A 25,326-nucleotide genomic window follows, 5' to 3' on the forward strand; every position below is an offset into this window, starting at 1 on the left:
AGAGACAGAGAGAGAGAGAGAGAGAGAGAGAGAGAGAGAGAGAGACACACACAGAGAGACAGAGAGACAGAGAGACACAGAGAGAATTAATAAGGGCTTACTCATTAACCATTACCCCAAAGGCAGAACCAGGTGCTGTGGTGATGGACAGGGCATGGGAATGATTGGGTTTAGGATTGGTAAATAGTCTGCCATAGGAACCTAGGTAGGGATGTTGCTTGTTCTGAGGGGCCTGTCCTAGTCAGCCACTGAAGGCCAAGCTAATTGTGGAACAACATGAGGTAATTATATTACAGATAAGCTTATAATTCACTGGGGAGTGGGAGGGAAGAGATATAATTCAGTTCATCTTTCTCCCTTCTGACTGGCTGATTACTCACCCTTTGGAGTCAAGCTAGAGTCCCCTTGTGGTTATTCCATGGCCTCCCCTTTGGAGATCACTGAAATAGAGAACAAGGTAAGAAGATGGGGTACAATTAAGAGCAGGGATTGAATAGTTCACTTTTCCTTTCCTTTTCCAAACACCAGTAGGTGTCTAATATCTTCAGTTTCAACTAACTCTACTTTATCTTCCCATGGAAAGCCTCCTGTTTTAGGAAATGTTGCTTCTGTGTGGCATCCCACATTTTAAGATTCTGAGAGACACATCTGGATGGAGGGGCCTTAATGAACTACTTCCAAGCTAAGTTCAAATGCTTGAATCCTACAAAAGGCTTTTCCTGATTTTCCCCAAATGTTAGGCTTATGGTGTTCCCTTCCTCTTCCCTTCCAATTTCTTTGTATTTACTTTCTATAAGTTTGGTATAAATATATCTGTAGACATAGTAGATTGTAAGTTTCTTAAGGGTAGGGATTGAGTTTTTCCCCCTTTGTATACTTAGTACTTAGCACAGATTCTGTCATGTAGTTGCTCTCTAATAATGAGTGAGTTAACCTACATTTTACTTAACTACTGTCCAAATCAATGTTACTTAAATCAGATTAATGCTACTAATATTTCATTTCAATAGTCACTGAATTTTCTAACTATCTGTATTAAACTTCATTTACACACTTACCTCAGTTTATGTGATTTTAGAAATTTGCTTACTTTAAATTTTTTCTTTTTTTGGCAGAATTAAATCCTTCTAAACGAATTGATTATGAACAACTAGAAAAACTGTGTGAAATCAAAGGCCTTAAAACTGGGTAAGAATAAAATGCTGGCTTTAAAATTTATAAATATATAAATTTATTAATATAGAAATAAATTTATAAAATTTATAAAGCTTGAGTAAATAGAAAGGAATGTAACTTGGGGAGATCATATAGGAATAAAACAATTGTTGATTCTCAGCTCATTTTTCTAGAATAAATGCCATTTCATTAAATAAATTTAATGAAACAATTTAGTAGAAAAGAAACAAACATAAGCCCATATAGTATTTCTAATATTTAGTGCATATTGAGGCAGTATAGCATAGTGAAAATAGGTCTAGCCTTGGGATCTAGGAGACCTGGGTTCAAGTCCTGGCTTTGACTTGTAATAACTGTTTGACTGTGGATAAGTCATTTCATTTCCTCAATGCTTCAGCCTGGTCTTTAGAACTTATTATTTGGCTATTGTTCTTGCTCTGAATTCACAGGGAATTATCTAAAGAATGAAATTACAAGTCGGGGTCCAAAACATGCATTTGTATTGTAGAAGGCATTAGTATGTGGTTAAAAGAACACTGAAATGAGTAAGTGTATTACCATTGCTAGAATATAAAAAGGTGTCCTTTGAATTAGAATGCCCACCTTCTCAACAGAGAAGCCTATATTTATAATTTCAGAGATTTAGAATTGGAAGGGACCTTATAGGAGAACATATTTTAAAATCTTTTGAAAAATATGCTAGTGTTTTGATGGTTTGTTTTCCTTTCAGACTGAAAGCAGCATGCTATTTACTTGTGTTTCTTAGGGTGCCTAAGAGCATGAAAAATGTTTGCCCAGAACTATTAGTCAAGGGAAAGAGAAAATTAAGCTATAACTAGAGAATTGGGCCAATATAGTGAACTGGCCTCCTTACATGCCCAAATCTCAATAAATAGGATCATTTTAATGATTGTTTTTAGTAAAGAAAGACCTCCTACATCTGTGATGATTAGAAACAAGTTAGGGCAAATGCATATTTATAGTGTGATTTGTCTTATTATCTGGAGAACTAATAATTTATTTATTATGATTTAAAAATAGGAACCGATGTTGCTTCCTTGATATTCCAGTCTTTTCTTGGACAATATCAGGTTTTACTTTATGAGTGTTTAAATCTTTTCTCTGGTTGTCAGAACATTTTATATCCATGGTATAGACGTTTTGTCTGATTTATTATATATTCATTTTATTTATATATATTATATATATTTATATATGTTATATAAATATAATATATATATATGTTATATAAATATAATATTTATATTCATATTACTTCTTAAAGTCAATAAAGTGTATTTTTTGGGGGGGAATTGAGGCATACACCTCTTTGCAGGTGGTTCTTTCTTTGCAATTTAAAGTCTTAGTTGTCTGGATGCATTGGGAAATTTAAGTGAATTTTTCAGGGTCATAGTATTGGTCAGAAGCAGGACTTGAACCCATGTCTTCCTTACTCTCTGGCTGACTATCAATTATACCATGTGGCCATTTTGTTTTACCTGTGTCTTTGCTGTGGGCATTTTCTCCATAGGAATTGAAACTCTTTGTTACTGTGCTTTTGATTTTTGTTCAAGTTCTCTCATAGATTCTATGCAGAAAATTCATGAGAGGCTTCTTCTAGGTTTTTTTTTTTTTTACATTTCATGAGTAAGAGTAGAACATTATGGTGGTAATTCATTTATGCCCTCTTACTCTTGCTCTATAACTAGCTTACTTCCACTTTCCTCCACTGTATCACTGCTACCACTTTTTGAGCCATATGCTGTGGCTTACTTGTGTCTACCATTTGTTTCTCTCTATTGGGTCACTCACAAATTTGATACCTTGGCGTTTGTTTCGTTGCAAGACTAGTAATCATATAAAACTTCTAAGAGAACATTTGTGTTAAAAATCAAGTCTTTATTTTGGAGCAGTTTAGTAGCCTCTAAAAGCGCTGCCCAATTTCTCAATGTAATTCCAGTCACTTTCTTCCTCCTATACAATTCTAGGCCCAACTTATTATCTCTCTCCAGTGTATTTCCCAAATAATATATATTTATACTCTAACTCCATAGCAAGCCTGTCTAGCTGAATGCCATAGTCTAGACAATAGGCATTTTTCATTCATTTATTTTTTCCTTTTTGAATTGTTATACCAATCTCTTTTTATTGTTCATGGATCTAATGAAGGAGGCCCTGCAATGTTCTGGGGCTTCATGTAATTAACAAATAGAAACATCTGGAAGACTTTTCCTTTTTTAGGGAATCCCCTCTTCCACTTGGACTCTGTATTAGATATTCTTCTCAGCCCTGGAAAACACCTTTTTGAAACATACCTTTCCCTTTCTTATGCTGTATATGACCATTAATAGTGAGAAGGTTGTTCATTCTCTATGGTTATACTGATCAAAAATTCTTAACATATGTATGAATAACTCCTGGTTGGAGCAGAGCATTTCCACATTGTATTTTGCCCCTTGTTAACATTTGATAATAATAATAATACTAAGTTTTGCTTTTTGTAGGGCAATTGGGGTTAAGTGACTTGCCCAAAGTCACATGGCTAGTAAGCATGTCAAGTGTCTGAGGCTGAATTTGCACTCAGGTCCTCCTGACTCCAGGGCTGGTGCTCTATTCACTGCACCACCTAGCCGCCCCAACAATTATTTTTAAGTATCTATTTTGAGCATAGCATTGTGCCAGCTTTTGAGAGATGCAAAATTTGGCTATGATGGAGCTTAAGTCTGTTGTCTAATTGTACCCTCCCAATCCAAGAGGATTGTTTTTTCAGATAGCCAATACACCACTGTGGATCATGAGTCAGGGATATTTCAGAATAAAACCCACTGTATACCTCATGATATTAGTACTATTTATTCTCCCTTGGGAATTACAAAACCTCACTTTCTCTCTCCCTCTCTCCCTCTCCCTCTTCCTCTCCACTTCCCCCACCCCTTCTCTTATAACTGGGGTTATCAAGTTACTTCATGAAGATCAATCGTCTGAGACTAGATTTGAACTCTGGTCCTTATGATTGCAGTCAATGCTCTATCCATTGGTAGTGTGAATAAAATCACTGCAGTTTTAAGATGAAGAAACTGAGGATTAGAGAGATTAAAAAAGTGACTTTCTTAAGGTCAAATAGATAATCAGTGATGGAGCTGACAATCAAAATTTGGTCTTCTGGGAAGCTAATGTTCCTTCCACTATGCTATCCTGACACGAAGAAAAACAGTTTGTTACATAATACATTTCCTGCACTCCCAAGAATAAAATATATAAGAATTAGATATTATCTTTATAACTGCATTTTGACTCATCACTATCAACTAACAAAATATATTGCCGTAGTCGACACAATTAAAAGATGAAAACAGATCTTCAAGGGTTTTTTTTCTAAAACATGAAATATGAAACTAAAGAGATAAACGTAGGAAAGTTCTGAGAAAATGTCTATGTAAAAATATTCACTCAAGAAAAACTGTTAACATTATTACATGTAAATAATCAACAAATAGGAGATTTTGACAAATTAGACATACAAAAAAGTCAAGAAATTGCAAAACTCTTCTAAGGAGCCCAGACTTTTACTGAAACTGACTCTTTTGAAAAATAACAATATTTTGTTGGCTTTGTATGATAGTGAGTCAAGGAAGACACTGAAGAATTAAAAGTGAGTACTATGAGAGGGCAATGAAGAGTTGCAGGGTAATAAAGAGTCAGGGGGGCGGAGCCAAGATGGCGGAGTAGAAGCAGGATCTTCCCGCGGCTCTGACTTCCACCTTCCCCGATCCATGTAAAAACGGGACTCTAAACAAACTTTGGAGCTTCAGAACCCACAAAATGACACAGAGAAGCTAACCTCCCGCTGAGGACGGCCCGGCAGGCTGGCAGGAATCCAGCACAGCGCTCTGGGAGCCGAGCCCAGCGCCATGCCGAGGCTTTAGCCCCAGGGCCGGCCTGACCAGCCCCCGGCCAGAGGGACTCCAGATCAGCAGTAGCGGTGGCAGTTTCCAGATTTATCAACACATAGACACAAAGGACAAAGTGAGAGGTCAGTACAGTCTGGACTTTGGGACCAGTAAGTGGGAGTGTGTGGCTTTTACCCCCAGGGTGAGAAGCCACTGAGACACTGGCACAGCCAGCCAGCGCCACCTGGCAGCTTCAGCTCCTGGCCTGCAGGGTGTAGGGGGACCAAGCACCAGTCTGAGGGGTAATCACTCTTGCTTTAACCTGCTTGGATCTGGATTGCAGTCTAGGGTGGAGGCTCTTGGGTGTGTGTCCAGCTTGCCAGAGCGTGTGGAGGCTTCAGAGAGGGCACCCATCTAATTCCTCTGGCAACTCAGAAAACCCCAGCGTTTGGGATGAAAGCTCCCCTGTCTGGTGGCAGAGTGCTACTGGGGCAAAAAGCCCAAAAGTCAAGTAATTGAGTGGCAAAATGAGCAGGCAAAGGAAACAAGACAGACAGAAGATTCCAACATTACACTGCTATTTTGGGGACAAAAAGAAGCAAAGCATGGAACAGGAGGAAAACAGTGAAGTCAGAACTCCTGCACCTAAAGCTTCAAAGGAAAATACAAGCTGGTTACAGGCCATAAAAGACCTTAAGAAGCAGATAAGAGAAGTGGAGGAAAAATTGGGAAGAGAAATGAGAATGATGCAAGAAAATTATGAAATGAGAGTCAACAGCCTGACTGAGGAAAATAATACCTTAAAAAACAGACTGACTCAAATGGCAAAGGAGGCTCAAAAAGGCAATGAGGAGAAGAGTGCCTTAAAAAGCTGAATTTGCCAGATGGAAAAAGAATCTCAAAAGCTGAATGAGGAGAATCATTGCTTCAGAATTAGATTGGAGCAAATGGAAGCTAATGACTTTATGAAAAATCAAGATGCTGTTAAACAGATCCAAACAAATGAAAGAATAGAAGGCAGTGTGAAATATCTCGTAGGAAAAACCACTGACCTGGAAAATAGATCCAGGAGAGATAATTTAAAAATTATTGGACTACCTGAAAGCCATGACCAAAATAAGAACCTAGAAATCATCCTTCAGGAAGTTCTCAAAGAAAATTGCCCTGATGTTTTAGTACCAGAGGGCAAAATAGAGGTTGAAAGAATCCACCAATCACCTCCTGAAAAAGATCCCACAAAGAAAACTCCTAGGAATATTATAGCCAGCTTCTTGAATTCCCAGATTAAGGAGAGAATATTACAAGCAGCCAGGAAGAAACAATTTGAATATTGTGGAAACACAATCAGGATAACCCAGGATCTGGCAGCTTCTACACTGAGGGATCAAAGGGCCTGGAATATGATATTCTGGAGGTCAAAGGAGCTGGGATTAAAACCAAGAGTCACCTACCCAGCAAAACTGAGTATCATGTTTCAGGGGAAAATACGTTCATTCAGTAGAATAGAGGACTTTCAAGCATTCTTGCTGAAAAAACCAGAGTTGAACAGAAAATTTGATGTTCAGATACAAGAAGCAAGAAAAGCATGAGGAGGTAAACAGGGAAAAGAAATCATAAGGAACTTATCAAAGTTGAACTATTAACATTACTACATGGAAGAACAATAATTGTAACTGATGAAACTTTTCTCAGTAGTTGAAGGGAATAGAAATATATATATGTATATATATATGTTTATATATATATGTCTATATATGAGGGTATATGGGCATATGAATACATATGTGAATGTGTGTATATATGTTTATAGGTATACATAGATAGACAGCACAGGACCAATTTAACAAGAAGGGATGATATTTAAAAGGTGAAATTAAGAGGTGAGAGAGGAATATAATGAGAAGAGATGGGGAGAGACAGAATGGAGTAAACTATCTCATACAGAAGAGGCAAGGGAAAATGGTTACAATGGAGGGGAAGAATAGGAAGGCAAAAGGGAATGGGTCAACCTTATTCCTATTGAATCTTCCTTGAGGAGGGAGTGAAATACACACTAAATAGGGTATCTCACCCTCCAGGAGAATAGGGGGGGAAGGGGATGAGAGGCGGGATGATGATGGAAGGGAGGGCAGGCTGGGGGGATGGAAGTTGGAAGCACCCACTTTTGAAAAGGGACGGGATCAAAGTAGAGAATAGAACAAGTGGAGGTGGGAGGGAGGGAAACATAGTCAGTCTTTTACAATATATCTACTATGTTATTGTTTTGCATTAGTTACACATGTACAACCTATACTGAACTGCTTATCTTCCCAGTAAGGGTGGTGACAAGGAAGGAAGGGAATGAATCTGGAATTGAAAGTTTTAAAATCAAATATTCAAATATATATATATGTATATATATGTTTGTGTATATATTTATATATGCTATTATTAATACCATTTTACATGTAATTGGGGAATTAGATATACAGGTACTGAGGCATAGAGATCCACTGGAAAAGTTGAAAGGGGTATGGGAGAAAATATGGGAGAGAGCAGATTGGAGGAGGGGATATCCTGTGGGACTTCTATTTTGGGGCAGTGAGTAGGGGAAAAACGAGGAGAAAATTTGTAATTCAAAACCTGGCAGAAACGAATGATGTAAATCAGAAGTTAATAAAGCATTAAAAAGAAGAGTTGCAGGGTAGATATTAATAGGCTTCAACATATAACAAATAAGGAACTTCAGAGAAGAAACAGAGTTAAAGATATCCGTAGAGAAATGTATGATCAAAAAGAAAGCTGATTGTTTAATGGAGATGTTGATAGATAACTGGTATATGGTCTAAATGGGTGTTTTTGAGGTAACTAGAAAAAGCAAGGAATATATCCAGAATATTGTACAACACCCTGAGACAAACTTATATGAGATCATGAACAAGAACTATACAGAGGAAGTTTGCATCTCTGGAGAGAATTTCTAAATTGATGAGCTCATAAATTCACTTGAGCGCTTTACTATCATGTGTAATGGATCTGAATACTTGAGACACAAAAGCAAAAAATGACATAATTCATGTTCTCAAGGAACTTACCATCTAGTGAGGTAAGATAAGACACACATATTATATATATATATATGCGTATATATAATATACACACATATATGTACATACATACATACATAAAGTAGAATATGATTGACATATGAGTAGAATGAAAGACAAATCATTCTTAAAGGAATTATGGGTTTCATGGTAGGGATAGAAGTTTAACTAGGCACTTTGGAATGTATAGGATATTCATAAGGACATAGGGAAGAAGATGAGAGGAACAGGGAAGAGTATGATCAAAGGTATAGAGGTAGCAAACAATTAGGGCGTACTTAGGGTTGGTAGATAATCCATTGTGGCTGCATCATATAGTATGTGATGGGAACAAATGTGAGCTAAGACTGGAATGGTAGATTGGACCCTAACTGGAGAGTGCCTTGAATTCTAAGCTAAGAAATTCAGTCTTTAGTTGGTAGGCAACATTGCTATTGAGTTGGTTTTCAGTTGTGTCATATTCTTTGTGACCCCATGTAATGGTAATGGTAATTTGAAGATCTTCCCTGCCCCTTAATAGGCCTCAAGTGGAACCCAACAGGAGTGCTTGAGTGGGGGGAGGCTTATTTCTCGGAAAGTCCAACACCTTTTGTTACTTTGTAATTAGGCAGTGGGTTACAAAGGCTATGAAGTCCTCTGACCCTGAAGAGGGGTATATGTACTCTGAGGTGATATTTTGCTTTGGGGCTCACTTATGGGAAGAGTTGTCTGATTTGGCCAGATGAGACTCTGGGCAGCCATCGAGCCCCCTGACTTTGAAAACCCAGATGTTGGTTTTTCTCTCTCTGGTAACTAACTATGTGTGTATGTAATGGTCAGACATCTAGAAGCCATGTTTATTGGTCTGTTGAATTGTGTTATTTTCTCTGTCTGTATTTTTTGTCTGCTTGTAATTTCTGTTTGTATTTTCTGAAGTTGAGGGTGCTGCCTTTTTTCCCTGAACTAAGTGAATTATATCTATACACACACATATATACATATATATATATATATATATGTATACACACATATATACATATACACATTTCCTTTAGTAAAGCAGATCAAAGAGCTTGTGCTAGTAGTCATCCTGGGTATGCTGGGGTACTTGCTGTTACACCCTACTTGAAATTTTCTTGGCTAGGATACTAGAGTGATTTGCTATTTCCTTTTCTAGCTCATTTTACAGATGAGGAAACTGAGGCAAACAGGGTTAAGTGACTTGCCCAGGGTCACACAGCTAGTAAATGTCTCAGTCCAGATTTGAACATGGAGAGATGAATCTTCCTGACTCCAGGCCCAGCACTGTATCCGCTGAGCCTCCTAGCTGCCTCCAGACATCCTAGTCTAGAGTTCAGAAAAGAGGTTAGGAGTAGAATTGTTGATTGAAAAGTTGTTTATAAAGGTGAAAAAGCTCTGAAAATGAATGAAATTACTAAGAAAGATGATGTAGAGATAGAAGGGCCAAGGACAGATTTGAATATTTACCTTAAATATTTGGAAGAAGGAAATAAAAGAGGAACAGTAGCTGTAGGAAGAAGTTCATAATAGTCCATTTTCCTAGAGAACAAGTGAGAAAACTTAATAAAAAAAAAGAAGAATGACATTAGTAGTGTAAAATTTCTCAGCATAGTGTTGCTATTGACCAGGAAAGAGCCAGAGCTAGTGGAATACAGGCATAAAATGATGGCCTTAGGAAGAAGCCCATTATGATAAATGAACGAGATGCTAAAATCTTGTGCTCTCCATGGTGTACTCTTGATTTTACTGCATATAGAATCAGAAATGCTATTAGTTTGTTTGTGAGAGTTTGCAAAATACCATTCAGAATTCCAAAGTAGAAGGGTAATTAAACATGTTTTGCTTGACCTTGAAGAATAGAACTAAAAGCAAGTAATGGGAGCCACAGGTATGTATATTATATATGTATGTATATAGGACACTATATAAGGAAAACACCTTACAATAACCAGAACTATCTGAAAGTAGAATGGATTGCCTGGGATAGAAATGGCTTACCCAGAACTGAAGGTCTTTAAATAGACCATAACTATTTACTTATGAAGATGTTTGGGAAGGATTCATGTTTCACAAAGGGATGATATTAATAAGTCTTTGATGTCTCTCTAGGATCTTATATTCAACAAGTCTAGAAATGATTACCAATCTTAATCTTAAATTCAAACTCAATTTTTATGAGGAAATTTTAAAAATGTATTGTATTTTTATTTATTTTGTTAAACATTTTCCAATTTCACTAAACATTTTTTTAAAAATAAGCTTTTAAATTAATTTTTTAAATTCCAAATTCTCTCTTTTCTGATCCCCCTTTTCCCTCTTTCCCATTCAATGAGAAAAGAGGAAAAATAAATTCTATTATATATCTATATATAAAATGCAAAAGAAATTTAAAACTCATTTTTGTTAATCTCTTCTTTGATTTTCAGGATTTCTATATTGGTGTTTAATTGATATTTTTCAGTTTGTTATTTTTCTAGTTTTTTTCTTGCACATCAAATTCATTGATTTGCTCTTTCTTTCATTGATTGATATAAGCTTTAGAAATATAAAATGTCCCCTAAGTACTGCTTTGGCTTCATCCCACAAATTCTAGTGTGTTGTCCCATTCTTGCCATTATCTTTAATGAAATTACTGTTTCTGTTATTTGTTCTTTGACCTACCCATCTTTAGATTTAGGTTATTTAATTTCCAATTAATTTTTAATTTATGCATCAAAGACCCTTTATTGAATGCATTTTTTAAATTCTGTTATGGTCAGAAAAAGAAACATTAAGTATTTCTACTTTTCTACATTTATTTGTGATGTTTTTAATGCCCTCATGTTTGCTCATTTTTTGGGAAGGTATCATGCACAGCTGAGAAATAGTTATGCTCCTTTCTATTCCTATTCAATATTTTCCAGTGGTCTGTTTTCACTAATTTCACTAATATTCTTAACTTCTTCTTTGGATTATTTTGTAATTATATTAATCTAGGTATGAGATGGATAAATTGAGGTCACCAGCTAATATAGTGTTATTTTCTATTCTTCCTGTGACTCACTTAACTTTTCTGTTAAGAATTTGGATTCTATTCCATTTGGTACACACATATATATATATATATTCAATATTAATATGTATTTTCTGTGATAACTTTAACAAAATATAGTTTCTCTTTTATCAATTTTAACTAGGTATTTTTGTTTTTCTTTGTCTGAGATTATGATTGTCATCTCTGCTTTTTTTTCCTCTTCAACTGAAGCATAATAAATGATGCTCCAGCCCCTTACTATATATTTTTCTATTTCAAGTGTTTTTCTTATAAACAGCATTTGGTTGGATTCTTTTTTTTCTAATCCATTCTGCTATCCATTTCCATTTTATTGGTAAGTTTATTTCATTTACATTCAGTTTATGCTGACTGTGAATTTCCTTCTAGACTATTTCCCCCCCCCTCTCCCTCTCTCTGCTCCCCCTCTTCCTCTCCCTCTGTCCCTTTCATCCCATGTGCCCTCCAGGGTCTGTTTTGCTTCTATCTACTGCCTTCTTCTTTAATATTTCTTCCCTCTTACTCACCTCTCTCTGAGTTACCCCCTCATTCAAGTGAAACTGATCTCTCTAAAGTTAAAAAATAATCTTAAAAAAGTTATAGTTTCACTATAGTTTCCTTCAGCATCCCTTTTCACTTCTTTCCAAAGAACCGTTTCATATAACTAGTGGTATTTTTTGAAGAAAAAGAAAAGGAAAAAAATCACCACAACTAATAAATACATCAAAAAGTCTAAAAAATTGGCATTGAGCAACAGTTGTGGATACCCACCTCTGGTGGGGGTATGTGTGATCTCATGACTCTCCATTTGAGTCATTCTTTATGATTTCACAACATTCACTTGTGCTTTTTTTGTGTATATGTTATTCTCTTTGTTTACATTGTTGTCGTCATAGATATTTCCTTGGCTATATTTGCATCATTCTACATCAGTTTATGTATGTATCTTTTTTTATGTGTGTATCCATTTTTTGTATTCATTGCATTCATCATCTTTTATAGCATAGTAATATTCCATTACATTCATATACCATAATTTGTTTAGATATTCTTTTTTTTAAGCAATTGGGGTTAAGTAACTTGCTCAAGGTTACATGGCCAGTTATTTCTGGGTGTGGTGCTAAGTATCTGAGCCCGGATTTGAACCCCAGGTCATCCCAACACTGGAGCCGGTGCTCTTACTCACTGAGCCACCTGGCCACCCCTAGATATTCTTTAATTGATAGTTATCTACTTTGTTTCCAATTTTTTGTTATCACACCAAAATGCTGCTAGGAACAATTTGGCATATATGGGGACTTTCTTCTTATCAGTGACATCCTTGGAGTATATGCCTAGTAATGAAATTTCTGGTTCAAAGATTGTAGACATTTTTTTTAAGCAATTGGGGTTAAGTAACTTGCTCAAGGTTACATGGCCAGTTATTTCTGGGTGTGGTGCTAAGTATCAGAGCTCAGATTCGATCCCAAGTCATCCCAACTCTGGGGCCGGTGCTCTTACTCACTGAGCCACCTGGCCACCCCTAAGCAATTGGGGTTAAGTAACTTGTTCAAGGTTACATGGCCAGGTGTTTCTGGGTGGGTGCTAAGTGTCTGAGCCTGGATTCGATCCCAGGTCATCCCAACTCTGGGGCCAGTGCTCTTACTTGCTGTGCTACCTGGCTGCCCCTGATTGTCGACATTTTAGTTACCTTATTTGAATAGATCCAAATCTAGTTGTTCTGATTCACAACTCCACCAAAAATACACGAATATACCTATCTTCCCACAAACCCTTTAATGTTGACTATTCCCTTCTTTTGTCGTCTTTGCAATGTACAGGGGATGAGGTAAAAGGTCAAGGCTGTTTTGATTTTCATTTCTCTTATTAGTGATTTGAACTATTCTTTCATGTAGTTAAAGTTTGCAATTTTTCTTCTGAGAACTGTTTTTTAAAATATTTCAGCACTTTCTGTTGGGGAATAAATTTTGAATATATACATATATGTATACACACAAATATAATGCATATTTGTATATACACACCACATACATGTACTTATCTATCTTGTACCCCAAATCCGTATTAGTAAAATTTGATGCCAAGAATCCCTCCACCCCCCCCGTGTTTACTGCTTGCCTTCTCATAAATCCATTAGTTTTGTTTGTTCATAGTCTTTTATATTTCACATAATCAAAGTTATCTATTTTATATTTTGTAACTTCCTCTGCCCCTTGTTTGGTTAAGAACTCATCCCTACACATATCTGTGAGAGGTATTTAATTTTCTTGTCTTTTTTTTTTAAACAATACAATCTTCAATATTTTACATATCCATTTAGAATCTTATATGGCATCTGGTATAATGTGTTGATCTAAGCCTAATTTCTGCCAGACAAATTTCCAATTTCCTTAGCGGCTTTTAATCAGATAGGGAATTCTTTCCTAAATACTATTTTGATTTATTGACCCTGTTACTAAATTCAGTTGCTTCTGATTTTCCTTTGTCTAGTCTGTTCTGTTGATCTATCTGTCTAGTTTTTAGCCAGTACTCTATATTTTTGATGACTCCTGCTTTATTCCATTGCTTGATGTCTAATAATCACGTAATAGTCACATCTGATGTTCTTTTCGCAGACCCTATCCTTCTTGACTCTTTAACATCATTGGACACTGATGCCCAGCCCTTTTCCTGGACACTCTCTTCTCTCTGAGTTTCTATGACATTTCCCTCCAAATTCTCATCCTACATCTCTAATTCTTCAGTTTCTTTTGCTTATCATTTTTATCTCATCCCCAATATAGGCATCCATAGACAACTTGTCCAACTATCTCTTATCTGTCTATACTCTCTTAGTTATCTTACCATATTCCATGAGTTCATTCATCTTCTTCATATAGATGATTCCCAGAGATATAAATCAAGACCTAGTCTCTCTCCTGAGCTCTGGTTCCTCACCACCAGCTTCTTATTAGTCATTTCCAAATGGATATCCCACAGATATCTCAAAAAGGACTTATCTAAAAAGAACTTATTTCTCTCCTCCGCCCCCAATTTCCTCTTTTCCTTATTGTCCTATTTTTGTCAAGAGTGTCATCAGTCATTCACCCAGGTCACAATTTCAAAATCATCTTCAATTCTTTTTCTCTTTTCCTTATACAATATTTTGCTAAGGCTTAAATCTATTATCACAACATCTCTTAACTATTCACTTTTAAATCATCATCCTATTTCAGGTCATCATCACCCTTAGCCTGAACTATTGTAATAATCTCTAGATTTTCCCCTTTAATAACCTACCATCCATTTAGCTTTTACATTGATATTTCCAAAGAATTATTTTAATTATGTCACTATCCTGCTCAAGAAGCTCTAGTGGCTCTCATTTGCTTTTAGGATAAAAATTCTTTATATTTTTTTGGTCAGTTAAAGGCCTTTTTATTCTGTTTTCAGCTTACTTTCATATCATCCCTATAAATAACTGTCCTCCAACTCCTCTATTTTTTGGTCAAACTTGCCTACTTGCTGTTACTCACACATGATTTTCCAGCTCTCATATCCATATGTTTTCACACATTGTCCTCCATATCTGAAATGTACTTCTTCACCTTCATCTTTTGGAATTCCTAGCTCCCTTCAAACACAACCCAAGTGCTATCTCTTATATAAGACCTTTTTTGACCAATTCCCTCAGACCCAGTTGCTAGTGTCTTTCTGAAACTACTTTGTATATATTTCATATTTACTTATACAGGTATATGTGGTTTCTTCCAAAAGAATATAAGATCTGTGAGGCCAGAGACTTTTTATTTTTTATATCTATATCCCATCACCTACCTTTATGCCTTGTTCATAATAGCTGCTTAATAAATCCTTCTTCCATTGAATAGAATTAAACAAAAATAATAAATTAGGGCTAATTTGTAGGCATATCATATTGGCAATTGAATCTTCCCTTTCCCACTGGCAGCATCGATGAATAGCCATAGGATGGTGGTGGACCAGGAATTTAGGAATGTAGTGAATTACAGACATCATGAATATAAGTGTAAGTGCAGTAATCCTGTAGTCAGAACATCTAGGCTCTGGTTGCAGTTCTGTTATTGAATAGTTTTGTGACCCTGAGTAGGTCATATACCATCTCTAAATATTAGATTGCTCATTGGGTAAATGGGGGTAATGACAAGCCCTTTCTATAAGACCTTTGATTAGGAATTCCTTCACTTGGGTCTGATTCAGTTGGGGTGAAAATGTAAGAGAAAAGAGGTTAGAGTCTAATCTACTTCTTTGCATAGTTGAGAGGGAATGGAGATAGAGCTCATGGGAATTGAGCAAGCTTGGAGGCAGTGGTTCTCAAAAGTGACAGGGATTCAAGTGTAGAAGATGATTATGAGTCAGGTACTGCCTTTATTGGAGCAGAAGAACAGTGACTTTTAGGTTCAAAAATGATAATAAACAATGTTGTGAATTAAGTATAGTTAACTTTAAGAGTCTAAAGGTAGTTTCTGAGTGATAGTGAGAAGAGGGTCTGACATTGGCAATGCAAAGCAAGGAATATTTCAATTCAGTTAATTAACATGTATGCTGTACTAGATACTGGGGACATAAGCATGAAGAAGGAAACAATCCCTTCTCATGGGAAGCCCATGAAACAGAAAAAGCAGCCTTGGAAGAATACGCTAAAAGATGAGGTATCTCCAGATGCAAGCTAGATTTTAGTAACCACCAGAAGAAAGGAAGGTAAGAATAAGAGCTCCAGGATCAGAGAGTGAAAGATTTAGAGTTGGAAGGGACATTAGAGGTTATGAAGTATAACCCTATCATTTTATAGATAAGGAAACCGGCTTAGAGAGGCTAAATGATTTGCCTAAAGTCATATAGCTAGTAAGTAGCTAAGATCAAATATGAATTTAATTCCTCTAATGCTAAATCCAGTTCCCTTTCCAATATCTTATAATATATAAAGGGTCCAGAAAGTTCAGGGGGCAGACGACAATTAGGGCTGGGTTTACTGTGGAAGTGTAGAGGGAATTGATGTGACCAATGTGATTAGTAGGAGCTGTCTTCACAACTTCTTTCCCCATCTTCCCACATAGCTAGGATCACCAGGCCAGGTAATGTGTGAGGCAGACTACATGTATCCCTTCTCCTGTTATGAAGACAGACTGGAGAGTGGTGTGATAACTACAGCCTTTTGGTGTGTGGTAGCCTTTGTGTGGGTAAAGGAACCGTGGAGAGCACAGAACCAATAGACAACCAAGTTGTGCTCAGGGCTAAATGGGGAAGGCAAAGCAGGTGTCAGAATTTTACTCCCTTAGACGCTGGCCTACACTATATTTCATCTTCCATTTTTCTGTTTTTGTACCATTTGTCCCCCATGCAAAGAGTATGTTCTTTCCTCACCTTGGACTCATAGACTCCTCTTTCTTCATACTCCATCCCCCTATCTACATGAAGACTTTTCTGATCCTGCCAACTGCTAGTGACCTTCCTCTCAATCCACCATGCATTTTGTTACCTTGTACTTACATGTATTTATCTTGTATATATTGACCTTGTGTTCTTGTTGTTGCGTCTATTAGAATAAAAATCCCTTGAAAACAGGGATTGTTTCATTTATTTTATTTGAATCTCAAGTGTTTAGAGCAGTGCCTGGTATGTAATGGTTGCTTAATATATGTTTGTTGATTGATTAATTGATGTGTGTCAGAGTCTAAATTGCCCCACCCTAGTCCTATCTTTGCCCTATTACTTAACAGGATTATTTTGAGAAAAGCACTAACTGAACTGAAAAATCCTATATAAAAACAATTACTAGTTATTACCAGTGACGAGGAATTAGTAACAAATCAAAGGGGCTCCACTGTGTAAAAGTATTCCAGAATTAGAATGAAGGGTTTTCAAGTACAGATTATAATTGAAGCTATTTTGTATGGAAAAAACAGCAATAACACATCAGGCTAATGTCTATAATAGATTCATATAGATTCCTCCATAATTCTGTGGTTTCATAATTGTAGGAAGCTTCTGTTGTGGAATCTCTTCCCAATGAATTAGCAGATAAATTGCAAATAGATGTACAAAGAAAGTTACATAGCAAATAAATGTTAGAGGTGGGATTTGAGTCTATGTCTTAATAATATCCAATCTAGTATCCTACCCATAATACCATGTGTAGCAGCAAGCACCCCAAGCGTGCTCAGGGTGGCTGCTCACCCATACAGGTTCTTGGATCTGCTTTGTTAAAGGAAAGCAACTCAAAATGGGTTAACAAGCTTACTTTAATCAGTCAGACATATATCGTTTACCTTGTTCAGGGGAAAAAGGTCAGCACCCCGAACTTCAAAGCATACAGGCAGAATTATCAAGACAGAAACAGATCAAGTAGACAGATTTCCAAACTGTCCAACCATTACATCCATACCCAGTCAACATCTAGGTTTCCACATCTGGGTTTTTCAAAGCCGGGGGACTCTCAACAACAGCTTCCCAGAATTCAGATCAAATCACAGAACACTTCTCAAAGTGAGTCCCAAAACAAAGCTACACATCAGGGCTTATATAGCCTTCTCCTGGCTCAGAGAATGTAACAACCTTATTGACTCACTGGCCAATCAAGAAGTATCTACTGAAAAACAAGCCTCCCTCCCCAGGCTTCAGGTGCATTTTAGCCTAGGGGCAGGGAAGATCTTCCAAATTTGCATTCCCATTACACCATGCTAGATGTTTTTAGGTTGATTTTAAGTCATATACATTCTGCCATGAAGTTTCTCTAAATTTGGCAAACAATTTGAGAACAAGAAATGCTTGTTAGTTTAGTATGTCAGAACCATATTTATCTGGAACGTAAAAGCCATCTATTATTTTTAATATTAAGATTTAGTCTTAAAGCTTTGACTTTGAAATATAATCCTATGGAAGAAATAATTTGAGTTTGTTTTCAGGAAACCGTCAGAAGTGAAAACTAGAGACTTGATATCAATAAACTAATTGAATTAGGAATTTGAAATCCTTTGGGAGTGGGCTGTGAAATCACAGGACAACAAACATGAGAGAAACTTGAATACATAAATATCTCAATAGAAAAAAACAATGAAATCTGTGAGTCTAATCTCTTCAAATAAGATATACACAATGAATTGAGTAGACCTTATAGAATGGAGTGCTAATGTTGAGGTGTCTGAGATAGCTTCTAGTGGTATACCCTTTTCGTTTGGGTCAAGGGCATATTAAAAATACATTAGTATGATCACTGGGTAATTTTTAAGACACTCTAATAAAAGGATGAAATCTAGTTATCAGTAAAAGTTAGAGGTATGAGAAATTAGCTTAATTCATACAAAATTGCACCTGTTCCTTTCCTAATGTGGAAGATAGACATTCATATTTTGCTAGATTCTTATTAGATAAGATATGTAAATGTTGGGGTTTTGGCTTGTCTGATAAGCCCAAGAGGGCACATAATCTATAGAAAATTTAATGAATAGATATGATTTTCTGGTCTGTTTCCCACTAATTGGTTTATGGTCATATATAAATAAGAAAATAAATGCACCAAATTAATTTGCCGCTTATGAAAATGTGTTTTGCTTCTCTGAGTCCTCCAAATAGTTTAAATAGATGTGTGGCAACAGTGTATACTATAAGGTTATTTAAAGCTTTATGGTACATTAAAAAAAGATATTCCCTGTGGTTTTGGTAATGGGATTGATACTTCTGCCAATCTAATTCAATGGCATGTATCTATTAAGTGCCTACTATGTGTAAGACTGTGAGAGGACACAGAGATCCCAAAATGAAAAAAGACATAGTACCTACCTTCAAGGAGATTACTGGGGGAAGGGTGGGAGAGGAAGTGATATACACACACACACATACACACACACAGATAAATATAACATAAAGTGGGGGGGGCGGCTAGGTGGCACAGTGAATAGAGCACTGGCCCTGGAGTCAGGAGGACCTGAGTTCAAGTTGGGCCTCAGACACAATACTTACTAGTCATGTGACCTTGGGCAAGTCACTTAATCCCAATTGTCCTACTGTCACCCCTCCAAACATATGGCCTTTAGACTGGCCTTGAATGCCAGTCTAAAGAAGTTACATATTATCCCATAAAAAAGAGAAATGAAGGGCAGTCTGAGGTGTGAGTAGGTGGAGGGGATACCCATTCAATAGTACTTTCTTATTTTGGTAGTCTTGGGATAGTTTATAGTCTGGTTTTATGCAAGTAGAACTTTCCTTTGCACCCTGAATCTAACCATCCTTCCTCCTTCCCTCCTTCCTTCCTTCTTTGTTTGTTTGTTTCTTTCTTCCTTCCTTTGTTTCTCCTCCCTTCCCTCCTTCCCTCCCTCCCTCCCTCCCTCCCTCCCTCCCTCCCTCCTTCCTTCCTTCCTTCCTTCCTTCCTTCCTTCCTTCCTTCCTTCCTTCCTTCCTTCCTTCCTTCCTTCCTTCCTTCCCAAGGTATTTCTTTAATGGCTTTACTGTTTCTTCTGTTTGCTCATATCTCTAGTTTTAATTTCTGGACTGGAGGCTTGTGCTTGGGTATAACTCAACTTCTGTCCATACTCTTAGATGATGTGGACAGGATCTGCTTTGTCCTGGATATAGTGGTTAAGACTAGACCATGCCTTTCCAGAATTTTCTGATATTATGTCTTTGTGTTCAGTCTCAGTCTGCCCTCTATTCTAGATTGGGTACAGTGTATCTGTGTGCTGGTTTGGTCCTGTCTCCTACTAAGTCTGGGGCTCTTTATGACCCTGAACTCTTTACTGGTCTGGTCCTATTTCTTGTTGCAGCTAGAGCTCTGGAGCAACCCTTTGCCCGGACTCTTATATTGTCTCCTGCTGTATTTAGTAAGGGCAGTATGTTTAATAAAATTTTCCCAGTCCAACATATTTATTGTTGTATTTTGCCATCTCTCTTAAGCAGTAAGTTCAATATGATGCTGTTCTATGACTAAACATCTTCATCTTGGAAGATAGAAAGAGGGAAATCATGAGAAATTGAAAGTCATGATCATGACATCACCAAACTAGTAATCAGAAGACTTGAGAGTGAACCTGGGAAAAAAAGAAAAGAAAACAAAAGAGCAAAAACCCCCAAACCTTCATTAATCATAGACCTCAATTTCCTCATCTATAATGAAGGGACTTAACTATAATTGGGGTTTGCAAACTTTTGAGGGAGAAGAGACACTGAAAAATATTTTCAGCATATGACTTCATGAAGAGCTACTTCAAGAGCCATGTATATTTTTGTATTTGTATTTTTTAACCTAGACCTATGGTTTATGAAGCCCCAACTATTAGTATATTTCCCTCTGATATAATAAGGTAATCTTCCATCTACCCTGTATATAGCATGTATATATGTATGTATGTTTGTGAATATACATGTATATGTAAATATGTATATAGATATTATACATGCTGGTTCCTCCATTAGAATGCAAGCAGCTCTTTGAAGGAAGGGACTGTTTTTACTTTTTTCCTCATATTCCTAGCACTAAATACATTGTCTAACACCTAATAAATTGATTCTGAGTAATAAGTCCTCCAAAATCTTCATTTTTCAAGAGGTGCCCTTGTGAGGCACCGAGAGATTAAGGGATTTGTATATTGTTACACAGGTAGCATGTGTGAAAGGTAGCACTTGAAACCAGTTCTTCCAGATTTTGAGGCTAGACTTGAATATCCACTATGCCACACTGCCAGTTTTAATTTTTGCAAGTTAATGTAATTTAATAGACTAAGTAATAATTTTTTCCCAGAAAGTTTACATTATAATGCATAAGTGTAGTCTGGGAACTGGAAGGAGATGCCTGAGGTGCTTCTATAGCCTTCTTCCTTTAGGTCAATGAGTTTAGGAGGTTAGTTTACTATTACTTTTGAAGGTCTTGTCCTCAATGGATCTAGATGTAAACAATTTAAAAAGTGGAAGCAGAGTAAAGGAAATGTGACAACAACAAATGCTATACTGATGTGTTTCAGGCAGAGTAGTGGTGGGAGTAGAGGAGAATGTTGTCAGAGGGGCCACAATAAGGATGGGGGTCCAGATGGAGTGCTTCAGTAAGGGAGAGGTACTGTGAACAGCTTGGAAAGGGCTCTACTGGCTTAATGATTCAGTGTTTTATTATGTCAAGTGCTTATTCATTAATGAGACATATCAATTCATAAATACAGATTTGTTTGTTTTTGATTGAGTCACATGAATGTGTTTAAAGCTCTGCAAGGAGCTCAGGAACCTTTGAATGTGGTAATTTCTTTGTTCTCCCCCTTACCCTCTAGCTCTAATGTTGATGATTCTATAGCATGAATTTGAATCCTGTATAATAAAGATGTATTTTCTACCTAACTCTTTAGAAAAGGTGCTCAGAGCACCAAAGAAGCACATGAAAACTTCATGAAACATTATAAAAAAATATTTCAGAAAGAAAAGAAGATCTTGCCCTACATCCCAACACCTCCAGCCAAAACGTAAGTACTTTGACTTCTAAAAGATAGATCACTTTATATACATTGTGTATGAGACGTAAAGTAAGGGGCAAGTTTTCCCCACTATATATCAGCAGACAAAGATTGGTAACTAGTGGTAACTTCATTTTCAGCTTATTCAGAAACATCTGTTTGTTGCCCAGTAATGCATTGGTCCAATCTTTTTGCAAAATGATTATTTCCACTTACTGGCATTTTGTGATGTATATGAACAGAAGGTTATTAAAGCAATCTGGAGGGTTCATCTCCACTCAACATACATGTATTACTCCTAGTGGTAATGATGGTATTTATTGGTAGAGAATGTTTTGAAATGTGTAAGTTATCTGAGAGTGGATCATTGAAACAAAGGAGAGGTAAAAGATTTGGGAAGTTAATCTTGCTCAACTCATGCATATAGGCAGAAAATCCTAGACAAAGGTGTATCTGTTGTTTTGAAAGCTAAAAAAGGATGAAGTACTTTAAATTGGATAAAAATAAAAGGAATCATGAAGAATCAGCTTATTTTGTTAAAAGAGACCAGGATTTTATCAATAGAGGATCTGGAATTTTTTCTTGGCTAGTCTTCTAACTCAGTATGACCTTGGGAAAGTCACATTTTGGGTCTCTCTTAAAAAAAAATCTGTTAATGTTGTTGATCAGCAGTTTTTCAGTTTTTTGATACAGATACTGGAGAGTTTTGACATTTCCTTATTCATCTCATTTTACAGATGAGAAAACTGAGGCAAACAGGGTTAAGTGACTTGCCCAGGGTCACACAGCTAGTCAGTGTCTGAGGCCAGAGTTGACCTCAGGAAGATGTGTCTTCCTGACTTCAGGCCTGGTACTCTAGGCCCTTTGCCACCTAGCTGCCCAAAACTGTACAAGGCAGGATGTCATAGTAGATAGAGTCAGAAAGATCTAATTTCAGATTCTATTTTTGACACAATACTAACTGAATGAACATGGGCACATTTCTTCAGCTCTCAGTTTCTCAGACAATTCTGTAAGTCTATGAGAGGCAATGTGCTGTAGTGGATAGAGAGCTGGAGACTTGAAGAATTAAGTTCAAATTCTCCTTTAGCTAAGCAAGTACTTTAACCTCTCTGGGCCTTAGTTTCATCCTCTATAAAATGATAGAGTTGGCCTTGATGAACTTTAAGGAAACTTTTAATGCTAAACCTGTGAGCCTCTGATCCTAAGTTAAAGATGAGTTCCTGACCTACCATAGTGAAGGGAGTTTCCACACAGGAAATGTCCCCCACTGACAAAATTGCAGGTATGAACAAAAACAAAACAAAAAACAAACACGAATGTGATATCCTGGATAAATGTGAAGATTACTTTTAGCTTTGATATTCTATAATTCTTTAGTTCATAATTTTTTTGATGTGCTATTTTACTCTAACCTGATCTTTACATAATAAAGTGGCAATGGTAGAATAGGAAAAAAAAGGAAGCTTATTTTTGTTGCTGACAATGAGATTCAAATGCATCTTACTTGGAGAAGGTATGAATTCTTTGAGTAGCAGCAATATAGGAAATAGAACCTTGATGATATGAAGAAGTCAAAGGACGTGGAAGAAGTTAATGAGCTGTTTATTCTCTGTTGGTAGCATAAGTAGACCCATGGGTAGAATTGCCTTTTTTTTAATGAATATTTCAATTCCCTGAATTGTATTTCAGCTCCATCATGTCTTCTAAGATCAGCTTTCCTTTTTCAAAGAGCACATAATTGAGACAATCAACCAATGGACAATTATTTAATAAGTGCCTACTATATGCCAAGCGCAGTGCTTGAGTGAAGTAAAAAGACAAAGACAATTCTGTGCCTTCAAGGCGGGGAGAGAAGAGAGGGAATAAGCATTTATTAAGTGCCTACTATATGCTAAATATTGTCCTAATCTCTTTATGTTCTATTAGAAGAGAAAACATATATATGTATATATATACATACATGCACATATATATTATATATATATACATACATACACATGTAAATATTACAGTATTTTTAAAAAATGGGAAGTGAGGGGAAAGTACTGGCATCTGAAGGAAACTTTAAAGGCCTCATTTAAAAGCTGGAACACATCCACCATATCCACCCCATCAAGAAATCAACAAACATTTATTAAGGCACTGTGCTAAGCACTGAATACAAAAAGAGGCCAAAGACAATTCCTTCTATCAAGGAACTTACAATCTAATGGAGAAGACAACAATGTAAGCAAATATATACCAAAAGCTCACAAGCTATATACAGGATAAATAAGAAATAATGAACAGAGGGAAAGAATTGGAATTAAGAGGGATTGGGGAAGACTTCCTATAGAAAGTAGGATTTTAGTTGGGTCTTAAAAGAAGCCAAGGAAATCAGTAGTAAAGGCAGAAAAAGGAGAGTGTTCTAGGCAGGGAGGACAATCAGAGAATTCTGGGAGCCAAGAGATGGTGTGTCTTGTTTATGCAAGAACCAGGAAGCCAGTGTCACTTGAATGAAGAGTAAGTGTTGGGGACTAAGATGTAAGAAGACTGGAAAAGTAGGAGGGGGCTAGGTCATGAATGGTTTTGAATGTCAAACAACATTTTGTATTCACTCTTGGAGGCAGTAAGAAGCCACAGGAGTTTATTAAGTAGGGGGTCAGGTGGCATGATTGAACCTGCATTTTAGGAAAATCATTTTAGTGGCTAAATGGAGGATAGATTGTAGTGGGGAGAGACTTAAGGCAGGCAGACCCACCAGCAGGTCATAGTAATAATCCAGGCATAATGTAATGAGGGCCTATATTGGAGTGGTGGCAGTGTCAGATATTGCAAAAGTCAAATTGACAGGCCTTGGCAATAGCTTGGATATGGGGGGCAGGGTGAGATATAGTGAGTAATTTGGGATGACTTGTTTGGAATCCTAAAAGACTGAGAGGATAGTATTGCCCTCTACAGTAATAAGAGAGGTGGTGGTGGTGGTATGAGTTTAAGAGGAAGGATAATGAGTTTTTTTGGACATATTGAGTCTAAGATGTCTAATGGACATCCAGTTTGAGATGTCTGAAAGGCATTTTAGAGATTTAAGATTGGAGGTCAGCAGAGAGACTGGGGCAGGATGGGTAGATTTAAGAATCATTGGTATAGAGATGGTAATTAAATCCATGGGAGGTGATGAGATCACCAAGTGAAATAGTATATAAGAAGAAAAGAGGGCCCAGGGAAGAACCCTGAAGGATGCCTATGGTTATGGAAGAGGAATCAGCAAAGGAGGCAAAAAAGGAGAGGGCAGATAGATAGGAAGAAAGAAAGAAGAAGTAACAAAAGCCTGCTGCTCCTGGCCTCTATAACATCTCCCCTCTCTCCCAAAGAAATTGCTCCTACTACTACTACTATTGCTAACAAACTTCCACTCCCATCTTTTAGTCTCCTTGTACCTGTATTCTTTAATTATGGACTACCTGAGTAAATTATTCACAACTTCCACCTTCCATTTTTTCATTCCATGCTCCTTAACCCTACAGTTCCATGTTTTCTTGTTATCCCCATCTTATTAATAAGGAATTTGGGACATGGAAAGTTTATATACATTTACCTGGGTCACATGATTAGTAAATGAAAGAACTAGGTAACTCGATCTCAGACTTGGTGACCCCAAGCCCATTTCTTTCTTTCTTTCTTTCTTTCTTTCTTTCTTTCTTTCTTTCTTT

General features: G+C 36.8%; 1 protein-coding gene across 1 annotated transcript in view; it reads left to right on the plus strand.

Moving 5' to 3' along the window:
- Window positions 1–362: 362 nt before the first annotated feature.
- Window positions 363–25,326, plus strand: part of CNBD1 (cyclic nucleotide binding domain containing 1) — a 492,475-nt gene continuing 467,511 nt past the window's right edge. The window contains exons 1-3 of the mRNA XM_069103480.1: window positions 363–457; window positions 1,116–1,188; window positions 21,527–21,640. Of these exons, the coding sequence (XP_068959581.1) occupies window positions 21,567–21,640 (74 nt within the window). The 5' untranslated portion in view covers window positions 363–457; window positions 1,116–1,188; window positions 21,527–21,566. The remainder of the gene's footprint in view (window positions 458–1,115; window positions 1,189–21,526; window positions 21,641–25,326) is intronic.

The sequence above is a fragment of the Petaurus breviceps genome, unplaced genomic scaffold, assembly GCF_028583685.1.
Source record: "Petaurus breviceps papuanus isolate PSGF00001 unplaced genomic scaffold, PetGlider_PUasm1.0 582, whole genome shotgun sequence".
In the NCBI taxonomy this organism is placed as follows: Eukaryota; Metazoa; Chordata; class Mammalia; order Diprotodontia; family Petauridae; genus Petaurus; species Petaurus breviceps.